The 15,754-nt window shown below is 32.8% G+C and overlaps 3 protein-coding genes and 1 long non-coding RNA gene across 8 annotated transcripts in view; 1 reads left to right on the top strand and 3 right to left on the bottom strand.

Annotated features, from left to right (window-relative positions):
- Positions 1–46: 46 nt before the first annotated feature.
- Positions 47–960, bottom strand: LOC126769655 (uncharacterized). Its single transcript, XR_007669408.1, has 2 exons — positions 780–960; positions 47–116 (listed from the first exon to the last, which is right to left on the bottom strand). It is a non-coding gene; the product is annotated as an uncharacterized LOC126769655 (long non-coding RNA).
- Positions 961–2,426: 1,466 nt separating this feature from the next.
- LOC126769379 (DNA repair protein Rev1) lies at positions 2,427–5,330 on the bottom strand. Its single transcript, XM_050488116.1, has one exon. It carries the CDS (start codon positions 5,186–5,188, stop codon positions 2,477–2,479), a length of 2,712 nt encoding a protein of 903 aa, XP_050344073.1. The 5' UTR covers positions 5,189–5,330; the 3' UTR covers positions 2,427–2,476.
- Positions 5,331–5,818: 488 nt separating this feature from the next.
- LOC126769636 (uncharacterized) lies at positions 5,819–6,470 on the top strand. Its single transcript, XM_050488522.1, has one exon. The coding sequence runs from the start codon at positions 5,886–5,888 to the stop codon at positions 6,426–6,428; it is 543 nt and encodes a 180-aa protein (XP_050344479.1). The 5' UTR covers positions 5,819–5,885; the 3' UTR covers positions 6,429–6,470.
- A 15-nt stretch (positions 6,471–6,485) lies between these two features.
- Positions 6,486–15,754, bottom strand: part of LOC126769370 (transcriptional regulator ATRX homolog) — a 31,054-nt gene continuing 21,785 nt past the window's right edge. For 3 of the 5 annotated variants that reach the window (XM_050488093.1, XM_050488094.1, XM_050488090.1), the window contains 15 exons: positions 15,537–15,660; positions 15,383–15,451; positions 14,940–15,084; positions 13,787–13,964; positions 13,135–13,247; positions 12,704–12,812; positions 12,286–12,457; positions 11,464–11,676; positions 10,685–10,841; positions 10,324–10,460; positions 9,604–9,627; positions 9,345–9,429; positions 9,014–9,129; positions 8,555–8,754; positions 6,486–8,251 (listed from right to left, as the gene is read on the bottom strand). In XM_050488093.1, coding sequence (XP_050344050.1) covers positions 8,560–8,754; positions 9,014–9,129; positions 9,345–9,429; positions 9,604–9,627; positions 10,324–10,460; positions 10,685–10,841; positions 11,464–11,676; positions 12,286–12,457; positions 12,704–12,812; positions 13,135–13,247; positions 13,787–13,964; positions 14,940–15,084; positions 15,383–15,451; positions 15,537–15,660 — 1,837 coding nt within the window. In that variant the 3' untranslated portion in view covers positions 6,486–8,251; positions 8,555–8,559. The remainder of the gene's footprint in view (positions 8,252–8,554; positions 8,755–9,013; positions 9,130–9,344; positions 9,430–9,603; positions 9,628–10,323; positions 10,461–10,684; positions 10,842–11,463; positions 11,677–12,285; positions 12,458–12,703; positions 12,813–13,134; positions 13,248–13,786; positions 13,965–14,939; positions 15,085–15,382; positions 15,452–15,536; positions 15,661–15,754) is intronic. The other 2 variants (XM_050488091.1, XM_050488092.1) reach the window with 2 other exon arrangements.

Genomic DNA, 15,754 nt, shown 5'->3' with positions numbered 1-15,754 from the left:
ATCGGTGATCTTTATTTACACAATTTTTTTTTTTCAAAAACAACTATCTACATTTTCCTTGAATTACGACATCAACTGGTTCTCCAGGAGTGTTTAATCCAAGAGTACCCATGTCTCTAGATGATGTAGTACCCATATCAAGTTTACCATTTGAATAACGGACAATTTTCTGTAGCTCTTCCAAAGTACTTATTAGATTATCGATGAGTTCTGGTAATGTTCCCAACATTGCTTATAACCCTCCTCTTTTCTATATGTTCGATGAAATCGGCGTCAAAGTTGTGAACCCTTCTACCACTGAAGCATGGACCTGAAACAACCTGGTTGTATACTCCTGACAACAAACCAGTCTGATTTGCACATGACATTTTCGAGTAATATTTTATTTTAGGCAATGTTATTTTTGTATTAAATGTAGATGAACTTTGCTGTCTAAAACATCCTCCTAATGCCTCTCAATTTAACCATCTTGATACCTCATTAATAGCCTCAAGGATTAATAGATCCTCCTTGTCAGTTTCAAAAATACTATGGAACCTAATTTGAGACGCCTTTTCTTCTTCTATTTGGCCTGCTATGGTGAATTGCTTTCCCATTAAAGATGCGACTTTATACGCATACTAACCGACGGCACCAGTAGAGCTAAAGAAATTACAGAACTCTCTACTATCTTAATCATGAGAATTTCCGCTACCAGAATAGTCAACATTGATATTTCTGATGCCTGTTTCTGTTTTAGTGAATTCAATAACATCATCAATACAGGGTATGTAGGCCACTGATCTCTTAACAGCAGAGGCATATTATCTTCTATAGATTCCTTTACTCCGCAGCATACACAGCCATGCAGTCATATGACCAAGAGTTAGAACTATTTATGACCTTCTTTCAGGTGGAAAAGATGCACCTTCCAATAATACATGGCGTGTACCAGATAGTCCGTATTTTGATACTGGAAAACTTTTGTGGACACCATCAACTTTAATGATAGTCATATTGTTGTGTCCGAGTTTTAATTTGTTTGTTCTCAAGTGAGAAAGCTGAAAACATATCTAGATAAGGAACCATTGTTCCATACCAATTTTCCTTGTCATTAATCACAAATTCTATGTACTCCAAACCGTTAGTTGTCGCTATTTCTCTCCATATTTTAATTAATCTGTTTGGTTACAAGGTTGATGTCATTTCCTTTAAAATGTATCTTAAACGATGTTTCCTAGATTATGTTCCATCTCTTGGTCCACGTCCATCATAACCCCAGTCTTCCTTGTCTTTTTACCAAAAGCTTCTTTCAGTATAGAATACTAGGCGCCAACTATAATAGAAATACATTTGAACTTTCTATCGGTTCAATCTTAGACCTCTTAGAATCTTCTATTTGCTGCAGAGTATCAGGGCCTACGATTATGTCGTTAGCCTTTCGCTTCACGCTTGGAGTGCCAGCTTGATGTTGAAGCCATTTGATTTCGTGTTTACAAGGTCAATAAGATAAATTTAAGGATCTGTTTATATTCAAAAAAACAATTAGTTTTTAAGTAAATATCGAAGCTGAAAGCTTTCTAAGAATATTTTTGCACGGATTATTATTTTTCTTTTTTTTCTACGTAATTTGAAATTGTTATTTTTTTATTTTGCAATAAGCATCTGTGATAATAAATTATAAATATATGAATTACAAGATTCAAGTTTGAATTATCAATTGTATGTAACAATTCAACGTATTAAAAAATGTATCTGATTATAATGTAATTTATTGCGATACACGATCAAATCACTAGCCATTGAAAACATTAATGCTTATTATTAACACAGTGTGATACTAACTGCCATTTTGCAAACATAGTTGTAAAAAAATACAATAATAACTATCACAAATGAATGTAATCAGGAATTTTTTTTCATCAAAAGATTTTTTTTTTGTTTTTAGTTGCTGTATGACGAAAGAATTAATCTGCCAAATGATTTTTGTGTTGTAGGATAGTTGAGAAATAGCAAATGGGCAGTATGTATAAATGTTCAAATGTCAATGTGCATTTGACACAAATGTTTAGTATTAATAGCAAATATGAAATAAACGAAATAACATATAATTTGTTTCTTTTCGTATAGTTATTTTTTATGCGTAAACAGATAACGTCAGCGTAATATTTGTCATTTACACATCAATTCTTGTACCTTAGCACACACCATTTTTTGTACTTGTAACATTTGTAATGAAATGTTTTTTAAAATATTTTATTTGTGCACTAAACATACACATATATATGAGTTCAAGTTCGAAATTTCGTGGGATAAAATTAAAATGTTAAAAGGAGAAAGATTAAAAGATAATCAATAAGATAATAAAAATGTTTTTTTTTTATGTCCTTTTTTTTACACTTTTTAACACATTATAAAATGAGCCATACTCACAATAATTTGTCTACAACAACAAACAGATAAACATTAAATAAATAACTATTTCTATTATTCTCATTTATTGATCATTTATCCACAACTTTTTTCCATAAACAGCTACCATTGCGTTTTGTACTTCATCAATAACACATTCCTGTACCTCGTACCAGATGTCAATATTCATTTCTCTTATCCTTCTTCTCAAAAAATTTACTAAAATATAGAGCTTGTCTATATTTTTATTTATAACCATTTCTCGCATATAGGCAGATATTAAATTAACGTCGCATAGTTTTGGTGCCTGTCCACTGTCAAACCATGCTCTAAGCAAATCTCTTACTTTATCCCATGGCAAGCCAAGCAAACCTTGTTTTTCCTCTGTCTGTTTAGGTATATCTACTAATTTAGTTTCCTCTCTATTTATTTCTTTTTTAGGATTATTTTCTTCTGATATAATTTGTGGAAATTGAAGAAATCTGCCAAGTGGGGTATGAGATGTGGGAATTTGTAATTTTCCATTTTTTGGTGGTCTTCCTCTTCTTTTTAAGATAGGAGATTTCATGTTTCCAACTGTAGGAGATCTCTTTATTGGAGATATATGGATATTTTGTTTCTTTGGTGTGGTTGGAAGTTTTTTTTCATCTTCTTTAAGAATTTCTAATTTGTTTTTATCTGATTTTACTAAAGTATTGTTTGTTAAAAATTTATTAATAGATCCTTTAACCTGTTTATTAGTTGTTTCTAATTTTGTCACCTGAATTCCAATTCCTCTCATTTCTTTTGGATCTATGTTTTGTTTTCTGCATATGGATATCACCTCCTTGGTTATAAGGTGAACATCATTAGTAGCAGTCGGTAGGGTAGTAGACTTATTGATAACATCACAAAACCCATGCCCCATAAATTTGGCAGTTTCTACAGGAGCATTTTCAGCTCTAACCATGAGTTTAAGTGTTATACATTTTCCCATTACTTTAAACTGTTGCATTCTAGATTGTACCTCAATGCAAAGTAGTTTTAAAAATTCTTCACTTTGTGCATTATTTTCAAAACGAATACCATAATTTACCTCTGCTGATACTGATTTTCTAACTGTATAATACACTAATGGGTTTGGATCATGTCCTCTACATTGGTCATATAATTGTTGACCAGTTTTATTACCCAAATGCTTTTGAAGGCAAGTTAATGATAAACTTTGAAGGGACCCACACATCTGGTGTCCCAGAGATTCTAATTTGTGCGATGTTTGTCTGCCAACACCTGGTAAGTCTTTAAGATTAATACAGTACATAAAGCTATTAACAATGTCTGATGTTAGAAAAAATTGGCCATCGGGCTTGGCTTGTTTAGTAGCAAGCCTTGCTTGCAAGCGATTACCACCAAAACCAGTAGAACATGGACAACCAGTTTTACTTTTTATTTCTTCTCTTAGAGCAGTTGCAAAATCATCAACACTTACATTAAGGTAATCTAACAACTCAGTACAATCAACATACATTTCATCACAAGACACAGCTTCTATGTCTAAAGTGTATCGTGCAATTGTATTATACAAGGTGTATGCTACTTCTTTATATTCCTCAAAATCATAAGGTATGGTGTGCAAATCAGGGCATAGTCGTAATGCTGCCCCCATAAACATTCCATTTGTGATGCCTTTAGCTCTAGCTTCATAAGAACAGGAAGCTATCTCACTCATAGACCCAAACTGATCACCGTCTTCACTAACATTATCAATCCTTGTCTCAATATCAATTTCTTCTTCAGGAACACCAGAAGCTTTACTAATCTTCTTCGCTTGTTTTTGTTTATACATGTTAAATTCAGTCACTCTATCAACTCCTAATCTCTTTGGATGACTTTGTCCACCTTTTGAATGTGTAACAGCAATAGGCTTGCCTCTTAGTTCAGGTCTCTTACGTAAGCCCACAGACACAAAGAAACAATCCATATCTATATGCATAATTGTTTTTTCATTTTGAAAATCTGACTTTGTTAATTTATTTTTTGAATTGCTTAATTTGGATATTCTGGTTTTTAAGTCATTACGTGCAATAAAATTGAACTTACTGTTTTCTCTCAGATCATTGACATGTTGTTTGAAACATGCACCGAGTTGTGAAATATGGTGTAATCTGGAATTGTTATAAAATTCAGATATAAAGTTGGGATCGGCTGCAGTTTTTGTGTTTACTTCACTTTTCTTAGAAGTTATACCTAAGGATAAACTTTTAACAGGTCCATCTGATGAAATACTTTTTTCGCTGTTACATACTTTATCATTATTTTGTTCTGATTTTTTTATATATGGACATCTATCATTAACCTTTTCAGGTTTAACTAATTCTACTTGATCTTCTACTTTACTTATTTGATTAAAATGAAGTCTTCCTTGTGACTTAGAATGGCGATATAGTAAATAGTCTTTGTAGTCCAAAACACGTTGAGTAGCTATGCTATCTATTATCCACTGAGGTTTAACAACTTTAGCCAGAGACATTTTTTTCACTTTTGTGTCTGGTAAATTAGAAGCTATAATAAAATCTTCACTTCGATGATAAATATGATACACTCCACCATGTTTAGCCATTAGTTCTTTTAATTCATCTGCTGATGGTGTCGTAAATCCATTGACAAATATACTTATCCCTTTAAATAAATCAGTCTGTTTACATTCTTTCCCGATTCCAGAAGCAAATTGCTCTTCCAACTTCGCAACCTTTGCATGCATATACCCACCCCACGCCTCAAAGCCATTATCTGGAAACTTATCTTCTCTACGTCGCATATTGAATTTAAATTAAACTACAATTCCATATTTATGTTCTTACTTGGAGTAATAATAACAAATGGTGATTTTAAACATTTAGATACTGAATTCCCGCCAAGAATATTTGTATTGTTATTTGTTTATCACAGAGTACATAACCACTACCTACATATGTCGTTTGACAATTTTTTGACAAATGACAATTGACATTTGATATTCATAATGACCTATCTTCATAATGTTTATATGATCGATGTAACATTTAATTTGAAAAGAATAGTTGACATTACATGCTTTCTAATAAATTTTACTTGCGCCACATGAATAGTTCTCATTATTGCATAATAACAGTGTTATCATCATCATTCAAAATATTGAAAGTAGATTTATCATTCTCGAAATACTTGTATATTGAAGACGGAAGTGCATTTTTTATTGATTCTAATTGACCTTGAGAAGTTGCAAATGAATTAAAAAACCAAGTGAAGTTTTTAATTTATTAAAGTGTATAACACTTTAACAATATGATCTTTAAGTACCTATTGAAAAATATGTTTTTACATAACTAAGATATTAGTTATGTTATGTTTAATCTGTGGATGGTTTTCTAAATGACGTTATACGTCAATGTAAATTTGAAAACAAAAACAAAGCAGAACCGTTGTGGAGTACATTTACCAAAAATAATAACGAACATAATAAAATATACAATATTATGTCGGCAATCGAAGAGGATTGTATTATAGCGCCATGGGTTGGACCTACGTGCTATAAAAAAAGTTTGACTGTAGTAGTTCTTTCTTCAAACGGTGACGTTATTGAAAATTTATCGGAAGCAATTATCGACGTTCACACAAAAGGGGATTACAGATGGAAGTTAATAGTGCTACGTTCATTTAATTTAGAAGATATTGTGAGACAGTCAGATTTGACTGGAAAATTAGCTATAGATTTTGTTATTATTGCTATCGACACTAGTAGAATATTTTGTATAGAATGGGCCAGAAAGGTACTTGAACAAGTTCATCCAGATCTTAGAATTCGTCGTGTTGTACTCGTTAATGCTAGTGGACTTCCTGTTAATGCAATGGCCGTCAATGCAAGTGAAATTATTACATTCTGCTCAGAAAACAGACTCGAAATGTTGAACGGAAATGTGTCGAAATCTGAAGATGCACAATTTGTAGCTCAAAGGCTTTTAAAATATGTTGAAGTGAGTGTAGGTGTTAAAACTGGTATTCCGAATCTAAACATTTGATATTAGCATTGGAAGGACTTGAATGATTAATTATGTGAAAAAAATAAATAATTGTAATTACACATTTTCAAATTATTTATTTATACTTCAATTGTACTACAAAATAATAGGAAGTTTTCTACAGTTACAATTATATAATACATAAATAAGAAAACTGTTACATTCCCATATAGCAGTCCTCACATATATGTCCAAATCTCAAGTGTCCATGTAGCAACACTTTCTATTAATAATATAATAAACAAAAAATAGTTAAATACATTGGATAGAAAATTATCTTATATTCTATTGAAATACTGTTCATTTATTATACTTTTTGTTAAACTAAATAACATATAGTAAGCATAAAATCTAAGAAATAAGTAAAAAATCAACATTCAAAATGTCTTGTTTTAAACATAATCTTAATAAAAAAAAGTAACCTTAGTTTTTTATCCATTACACTGGGTATATTATTAATCTAAAATATATAACTATAATAATTGCTGATTCTAATATTAAAGTCACAATGGTGACAAAATAAACGTATACAAAAATTTAAGATTAGGCAATATCACAACTAAAACACCTGTTAGTCAGGCTAATAAATAAAGTACTTGCTTAGGATATCAGAAAACTAACTCATGGTAAAGTACTACAATCATGATATATTGGAGAACGGATACTTTAAAGAATTGGCTAATAACACCAATATACTAAACATACAATTTGGAATGATATATTAATATAATTTTGATTATATAAATATTACAATAAGATCAAATTTTGTTATAAAAAATACAAAAATGTAATCAAATATACAGAAATGTTCAGTTAATAAATTTATATATATAGAGAGAGAGAGCAAATTAATCATTTATAGTAGTACTGAAAATTAATAATAGATACATTTTAGTATAATATATACGGACAGGATTTTTATTATAATAAGTTACATACATGTCTTCAAAGACTCAGTTCTAGAGTGTTCTACTATGTTCATTACACATTATACTTATATAATAGTATCTCTGTAACATGAAGATGGTAAACACAGAAGTAACTAATTACTGATATATTATCATAGCTTACTTCTAATTTCCTGTACTGAGAGATATAGTTAAAATTGTCAAGCAGACACACTAAAGCCTCCCATTGATCTTTGATGAAAACATTCCACCAAAACACCAATGAGACAATGCTTAACATTTTCTGAATTATGTTAAGAACACACACATAAATCATGAGCATAATTTTTGCTTTACATAAACAATTTTTGAGTAAAAATCAAGTGTATGAATATATCTTATACAATATTTACATCTATTATTTGAAAATAGTTTTATATGAAATACATTGTTGTTTACAGCAAGTTTTGTCTATAGTAGATTTTTATCTATTACTCTCATTATGCAGATCTGCCTAACTATTAGCACTGAATACTCATAAAATGTCACTCTGAGCACTTGCATATTATAATACTCATACTAAGATTAAAATTTGACCCTTGTGCGATAAAACTAGGTCTCACCTTAGGCTGTACTGTTTAGGAGATTCTTTTGATATGTAAATGCAATCACCTCACGAAAGAAACTATTAGTACCCATTTTAATTTCCCGGTAATGTTATAAATTTAAAATGACACGTAAGCCTGAAGGTATTAATTACATAAATTTATGTCGAGTTTAAATCACTCATCAAAGATTATTAAATATTTCTCGTGTGCCGATGATTATAGAGCTGGTCCAACCATTTTACACTACATTTATGTTCAGCTTACCTCGCTCAAAAACATAGCACCTTAACATTCACTGTACACACTTGTTTAATTATACACCGGGAATCTGAAACAATAAAATACACATAGTCATTATTTATATTAATGTATATAGCCATATTCTGATTACAATGTAAGGAATCAAGTTTTAGTATTACAATAATTAATTTCAATTTTGTTTCTCCTATGATGCTGCAGTATAACCCAAAAAACACAATATCGTTGCGTTTCATTATCCTTTTTTCTTAATTAAAACTATATGAAATAATCACTGAGAAAGGGAATGGCGACATTTTGTATTTTTATGTTAATGCAAATCAAAACGTTTAGTTTATGAAACGATAAGTTAGTTGAGCTTGGGCTCTGTTACCCAGTCTAGTCCGAGTCGAGGTTGACGACGTCGGCGGGCGCGACGGGCGCCGCGGGCGGTTCGACGCGCGTGCTGCCGGGCGGGCGGCCGCGCGGACGGGAGCGCTCCCCGAGCATTATCTCGCGGGCGCGCTGCTGCTGCAGGGCCATAGCCACCGGGTCGCGACTACCGAGTCCGCCGGCGTAATACTTCGCACCCATCTATAACGATAAGCAATTAGTTTCAATTTTTGACATCGTCGCTTAGGTAACGACATCACGCGGGTCAATAATTTAATATTTTGAAATTTGAATGTGAACGATTATTTTTACGTGTCTGTCTATTGACAAAGTTTTCGAGAAATATTTATTCAGTTAATATTGATTAGGCGGTGTTGTTAGCTAAGCGACGCTATGGTACAAATAGAGGCGATGAAAACTTGAGATTAAAGGAATTTTGACTACTTAAAAATTCACACACATTTTGGTGTTGTAACATCTGCTGCATGCGGAGTTGCTGTTGCTGGCGTTGCCACGGCGGCTCGTACTGCAGCCCGCTGCTACCGCCCAGTGACATGCCCCCACTTACACCGCCCGCTGATCATTTAGAACAAATTAAAAGCGATAGAAAATACATTTATTTAAGTCATCAATTTTGGATAAAACTAAGAATGACTTAATTGTACTTGAACTTTTTAATTTAACCTACTAAATATTCTTTTTTTTGAAACTTATTTTTTTTTATTTTATAAAAAGTAAGTACTATTATTATATCTTATTTACATGTATACACAACAAATTACAAATGTTACCTGGATTCATAACGGCGTTCATCATTCCAGGATTCATCATCCCGGGTTGAGTGTACTTGTAAATTTCACTCATTTTTTGCATCAACTGTATGTATAAAAAAATTACATATTAACAAAATTGCACAGATTCTTATAAGAAAAAGTGCGAAAAAATGTATTATACGATACAAAAAAATTACATGCTCTAAGGAATATACGGACGTGGCGTACATAAAACGTAAAACATAAAAGATCTAAACAAATATCGTCAGCAACTTACGCCATAGTCATATCCACCGAACATCTAAACAAATAAATGTTAAACATTGAAAAGGTTTGATTATCTTACATCTTTCAAGTTTGTAATATATCTAATTGTTATGTTTTTATGACATACATTCATTACTTGTCAGTATGGCAACTTGTCAATAAACATTGTAAATTGCAATATACATATGCATGTTCATTTTACTGAAGTGTAAAATTAAATTTAAATATTACAGGAACAGTGGATGTGTACCGAACAGTATAACACGCATGCCAATAAATAATAAAGATTTATAAATGTTATATTACGTTACTATCGACTGCAAAAATAGTTTACATACATTTAATACTTCTACCGCTTACTATGATCATTAAAATAATTTTGAGAGAATAAATTACGTTACCTTCATTAATTATGTTATAAGATTAATTTTTACTAGTTATGCAGTTATTATTTAGTAGCCATTTTTAAATTCATTTAATGGCATGAGTCTTTTTATTCAATAATAGCATTTTTAAACTTTAACAATAATTTCGTAAAAAAAAAAAACAGGAAATAGATTATTAATTTCAAATAATTTATGAATAAGTTGTATGTTGCCATTATTGTTTGTTATGTTATATATTATTATGACAATAATCATTCCAAGGAGATACAATAAAATATATTAATTACTAATATATACGTGTTTATGTTATGGCAATGCTGTGTTGTGTTGTATATTGAACTAACCCCAGGGTTGGCGTTGTAGATCAGCGGCAGCATATCTCGAATCTGGTTATCATTAATGTTAGGCATGTCCTTACGCAGCATGGCTGCCAGAGCTGCGTAAGCCAGCTGCTGTTGTTGTTGCGCAAGCAGACCGGGCACTGAAAGGAGAATATAGGAAAAATTATTATTATATTAACACACTCATTCCAAAATTAATTCTATAAGTATCATCCATATCATCCATAGCACCATAGATGTACTGTCCCTTATGCTTGAAACCACACTAGCTCAATCATTATTTAATCTGGAATACAACACTACAAAGGGATATTCAATTTGACAGTAGCTCCGGTGAATTCGTGAAAGGTATAGGGCCACGTACCCATGCCGTTGTGCATGGCGTAGGCAGAGAAGGGCGCGGGCGGCGGGCGAGTCTTCTCGTTCTCGAAGTCCTCCCACGCCGCCTTGCGCTCCTCCTCTGTCAGAGTCTCTTCCTCCTTATTCTCCAGCAGCGAATCGTGCTCGTGATACTTGTAGATCTATACAAAAACATTTATTACTATTTACATATATTCAATTATATTGATAATTGTCTATTGACCCTTATTTTATTTTTATTGGCTACTGTTTTCTATCTTATTAGTACAAAATAACTGGACGGCATTCTAAAAAAAACTGAATTACAGATAATGTCTATAATCTATATATATCAATATATTATTAATACGGGAAGAGAGAACTATGTACGCATTTTAAGCATATTGTGGAGTAGTTGGCATAGTTAAAGTATACAGAAGCAGTGCAGAATGTCAAATTAATATATATTATGTTTTACAAATACATAATATTAAATAAATAAAACCAATTTCAACACACGGCAAGCCGAAAACCAGTATTTCTTGACTTTTTACTTAATTTTTTTACTGCAGTAATGACATGCTATGCCATTTTTCCTATGTAATAACTCAATAAAATAATAAGAAAGTCACCGATAATGTATCTAATAATTCTGATGTGTCATTTTTATTAACAATGAATTATGGTCGAATTTCGACCAATGATGGACCATACCATAGTACCCATAATGATCTATTATTGTATAATAGTGAAATAATTGTTTATAAATAACTTATTAGATATATATATATAAAATGTAAATACCTGAGCCTCATGTTCTTTCAACATCTCTGCAAACAATCTATCCTTGGGCAATGGAGGTAGTTCTCGAGGCACTGGCGGCTTCGGTTCAAACTTGTACAGCTCTGCGAGGTCATTCTCAGCGTAATGCCTATCTATCTGTTGCTCGTCTATCACACGTTTAGATATTGCTTGCTTCGTAACTTGCCGCTCATATATTTTTTCTTCCATTGTACCCTAGTGAAAATAGAAAATGTTTAGTTGTATTTATGTTTAAGTGCTGCAATATAAAATGCTGCAATACTATGGAGTAGCAGGGATTAGATTCCCAAATTCTATTGGTGACACATATCACCTTCGACTTTCTTTTAACGACTTCCTTTTCGTAATAAGTGTAAATCTTACAACTGTTGCCGAATCAGTCAAATATTTTTACTTTTATATAAGTTTTTTAACGTTTTCGTTTCATAAGTATCTCATTAGAAAACTATCTCTGTTACAGTAACAGCATATTAATGTCCCACTGCTGGACTAAGTCCTCCTCTCCATTTTGAGGAGAAGGTTTGGAGCTTATTCCACCACGCTGCTCCAATGCGGGTTGCTAGAATACACATGTGGCAGAATTCCAATGAAATTAGACACATGCAGGTTTCCTTCATCGTGAAGCACGAGATGAATTATAAACACAAATTAAGCACATGAATATTCAGTGGTGCTTGCCCGGGTTTGAACCCACGATCATCGGTTAAGATTCACGCGTTCTTACCACTAGGCCATCTCGGCTTCTATCTTTGTTAAATATATATAGATATATATTCATGTGACTATATGATTCAAATCACTTACCATTGCCAAAAATCGATAAACATAACACGGTTTCTTCTGTCCGAAACGATACACTCTGAATATACTTTGCACGTCGTGTGAAGGATTCCACGACACATCGAATATGACAACACGATTCGCCGCCACGAGATTGATGCCGAGACCTCCCGCTCGAGTTGATATTAGGAACAGTCTGAGAAAAGAAAATATTATTTCTCTAATAACATATATATTATAGAGAATTAAAACATAAGTCTGATAAAAGTATAAATATATTAGGTTGGTTCTGAATTACGAATAATAAAAACTGTTCTAATTAAAATATATAATAAGTTATAATACGTATCACGTCATGTTTTTTAAATTAAAAAATGTATTCCATAAATTTTACGTGAACGTAACGTATTGCTTCGTGAGTCATGATTGATTTATAAATTACCTGGCTCTAGGATTATCTTCCCTGTTGAAATTTTTACACCAAATCGACCGATTTTCACATGACGTCGAACCATCCAATCTGAAGTAATCTACGCCGGGTGACCAAGATCCTATAAAAATATAAATGAACAAATATAATTCTCCTTTTTAACATTGAAGCAGCTTATCATAAAAAGAAAAACATATTTTCAACTTAAACGATTTGGTACTTTATAATGTTACTACGCGTAGGTTAAATAGAAACATAGCACACTATATATAAGAATAGCAATAGATGTTAAAATATAATATGTATATAATGTATTGGAAATTCGCAATGACAAGCTAAACCAAAACAAAAAACACCGTATACTCATACTGTACACAGCAGCCTGTTAATTAATTTACATTTTAAAATATGAACATTACAATTTGTATTACATAGCTACTCACCAACATGTCCGTTTAATTTCTCGTCAACGCGAGCTTCTTGTGTAGCTTCATCTACCTTCCCCAAGAAATGTTCTATTAGATCTAATGAATACAATGATTGTGAGAACACCAGTCTGAAACAAATAAAAAAAAAATGGATCATATAAATAAAATCAATAAGGAGAACTGATTTCGATCAAGACGGTAACTCGTGCAGACGTTGTGGTGACGTTGACGACTCGACACGACCAGATTGATATTAAAATAGCCTAAAATTCAGGTGCTTTCTGAGGCACGGGATTGTAAACACTGTCAATGTCCTATCACCTGACTGTATAGATGACAATTTCTTGACATTTTCTAGCCTCACTAGGAATTCGAACCTGAACTCTCACGACTTGCAGCATTATTGCCAGGCAAGAGACAAGAGTTTATAAATCCATCTCTGTTTTATAATTAAGGTATTTAAGGTACATGTCCCACAGCTGGGCAAAGGTCACCTCTCCTTTTGGGTAGAAGGTTTTGTGCCTACCCACCCCGCCGCTCCCAGCGAAAACACATCCGAAACGTGCAGGTTACCTCACGATGTTTCTTTTTCACCGCTAAGCATATAACAGCTCAGACTCGCGTGCACGTGTTCGAAGCTGCACTTCGGGCGAGATAGTCAACTAACAGCTTGTCGCCGATGGCCTCGCACTGGCGCAGGATGTCGAACAGCAGCACGAGCTTGTGCGAGTGGCGCAGGTCGTCGAGCTCGTCGTCGCTGACGAGCGCCATCCACCACTCGGTGGGGTTCTCGGCGCGCGCCGGCGGAGACTCCACCGCCGCCGCCTCGTCGTCGTCCAGCTCCACTGCGATTGCGAACGGTCGGAGTGCATTTGTATTAGTGACGCATTTAAAAATCCTTTTTTTTATAGAATAGTAAGGCGGACGAGCATGTGGGCCACCTGATGGTACGTGGTCACCAAACACCCTTAGACATTGGCATTGTAAGAAATGTCAACCATCGCTTACATAGCAATGCGCCAACCTTGGAAACTAAGATTTTATGTCCCTTGTGCCTGTAATTACACTGGCTCACTCACCCTTCAAACCGGAACACAACAATATCAAGTACTGCTGTTTTGCGGTAGAATATCTGATGAGTGGGTGGTACCTACTCAGACGAGCTTGCACAAAGCCCTACCACCAGTAGGACTACTGGTATTATAATAGTATTTATACATGCCAGGATAGTCGGCATTTTTAGCAAAATTATGTCGGTGCTTGTTTTTCTTATAAGTTATTTTGCCGTAACCAATAATAAATGCCAAAATCTAATTATTAACGAATTCATGTGAGACTGCTTAATTTCAATAATAATCAAAATAATAAGTACTCAAAAACATGATTAAATATAGAAAAACCTTTAATACGCCACTAACTTTTCTTTAAAATTGTAAAAATTTCTCATATTTATTTCTCATATATATTATAAGTGACTGTATTGTCTTTTTGTGGAATAAATGTCTATAAATTGAAGTTAACTTGAATATTTTATCCAAGGTGAACAAAAATAATTTTATTCTTATTATAACCTCAGTTTCGTGATTTTGTTTTGAATATAATTGTTAACTACCTACATTTTTTTTCTTAAATACTTATTTATAAACGTTGCTTAGCGACTGTTTACTCAAACAATTATTTATATCTTTCTTCCAATATTAATTTGATATTCAAAAGAGCATTGCTTAACTAATCTCCAGCTAAACAAAGTTTAGAAGTACTATGTTTACACATTATAAAATAGATTAATTTTATTAGCATCAAAGATGTATTGCCAATACCTGGGTTCGCTCTCGTGCCTCGCCGCGTTGTTATTTTACTGTCTTTCCCTTTACTCTTTTTTGCTGATTTCTTCTTTTTATTCTTTTTCCTACTGTCGTCGCTCATATCTGATAAGCTGTCTGAAGATTCTTCTGACGAAGATTCCTATAAATTAATGATTATGAGTAATTATTTTTATTTATAAATTAATAAATGTGGTTCCGAAAGAGTATGAAACAGCCACCCGAAATCAACTTTTATGTTGTTAACGAAAAAATCTTAGTTCAACTCTTACTTTAGTAAAGCGCATCGATTAATTGAACATGCAAATCCGCCATGGTGGTGAGGAATACAACCACCAGCACCCACCACCATAGTGAGCAGTTGCGTAAATTAAACAGGGCACTTGAGTGATAAGGACAAAATAAATGTTATATGAAACATAGAAAAAAAGACTACTAACATCAGGCGTAGATTCGTCATCTATAAAATCTGCCAAAGATCCCTCAGAATCTTCTTCTTCTCTTTCTCTCTAAAAAGATTTAAAAAAAAAACATTAATTGAAAATATAAAAAAAATCTTAAAAGAAGCATAAAACATATTCAATTTATTCATACTTTTTTTTGCTGCATAATTTCATATCTTTCAGAATTATATTTAAGCACAAGTGGATGTGTCCATATCCTCTGTAGAGATTGAAAGTCTGGAAACAGGAACCCTGATGATTTTCCTGGTAATGGCCTGTGAAAATAATTAAAAATAATTAAGGCCAATAATAGAGCATTAACACTCTGCTTCGCTTAGAAAGAAGAATTATTTCTATATTGTACTTATA

Source organism: Nymphalis io, chromosome 7 (assembly GCF_905147045.1).
Source record: "Nymphalis io chromosome 7, ilAglIoxx1.1, whole genome shotgun sequence".
NCBI classification, from domain to species: Eukaryota; Metazoa; Arthropoda; class Insecta; order Lepidoptera; family Nymphalidae; genus Nymphalis; species Nymphalis io.
Note: the sequence above shows the minus strand (reverse complement) of the source record. Positions and strands in the feature narration are given on the sequence as shown.

Coding starts and splice junctions, on each gene's coding strand:
- LOC126769379 (XM_050488116.1), bottom strand. CDS start 5,188: ATGCGACGTAGAGAAGATAAGTTTCCAGATAATGGCTTTGAGGCGTGG.
- LOC126769636 (XM_050488522.1), top strand. CDS start 5,886: ATGTCGGCAATCGAAGAGGATTGTATTATAGCGCCATGGGTTGGACCT.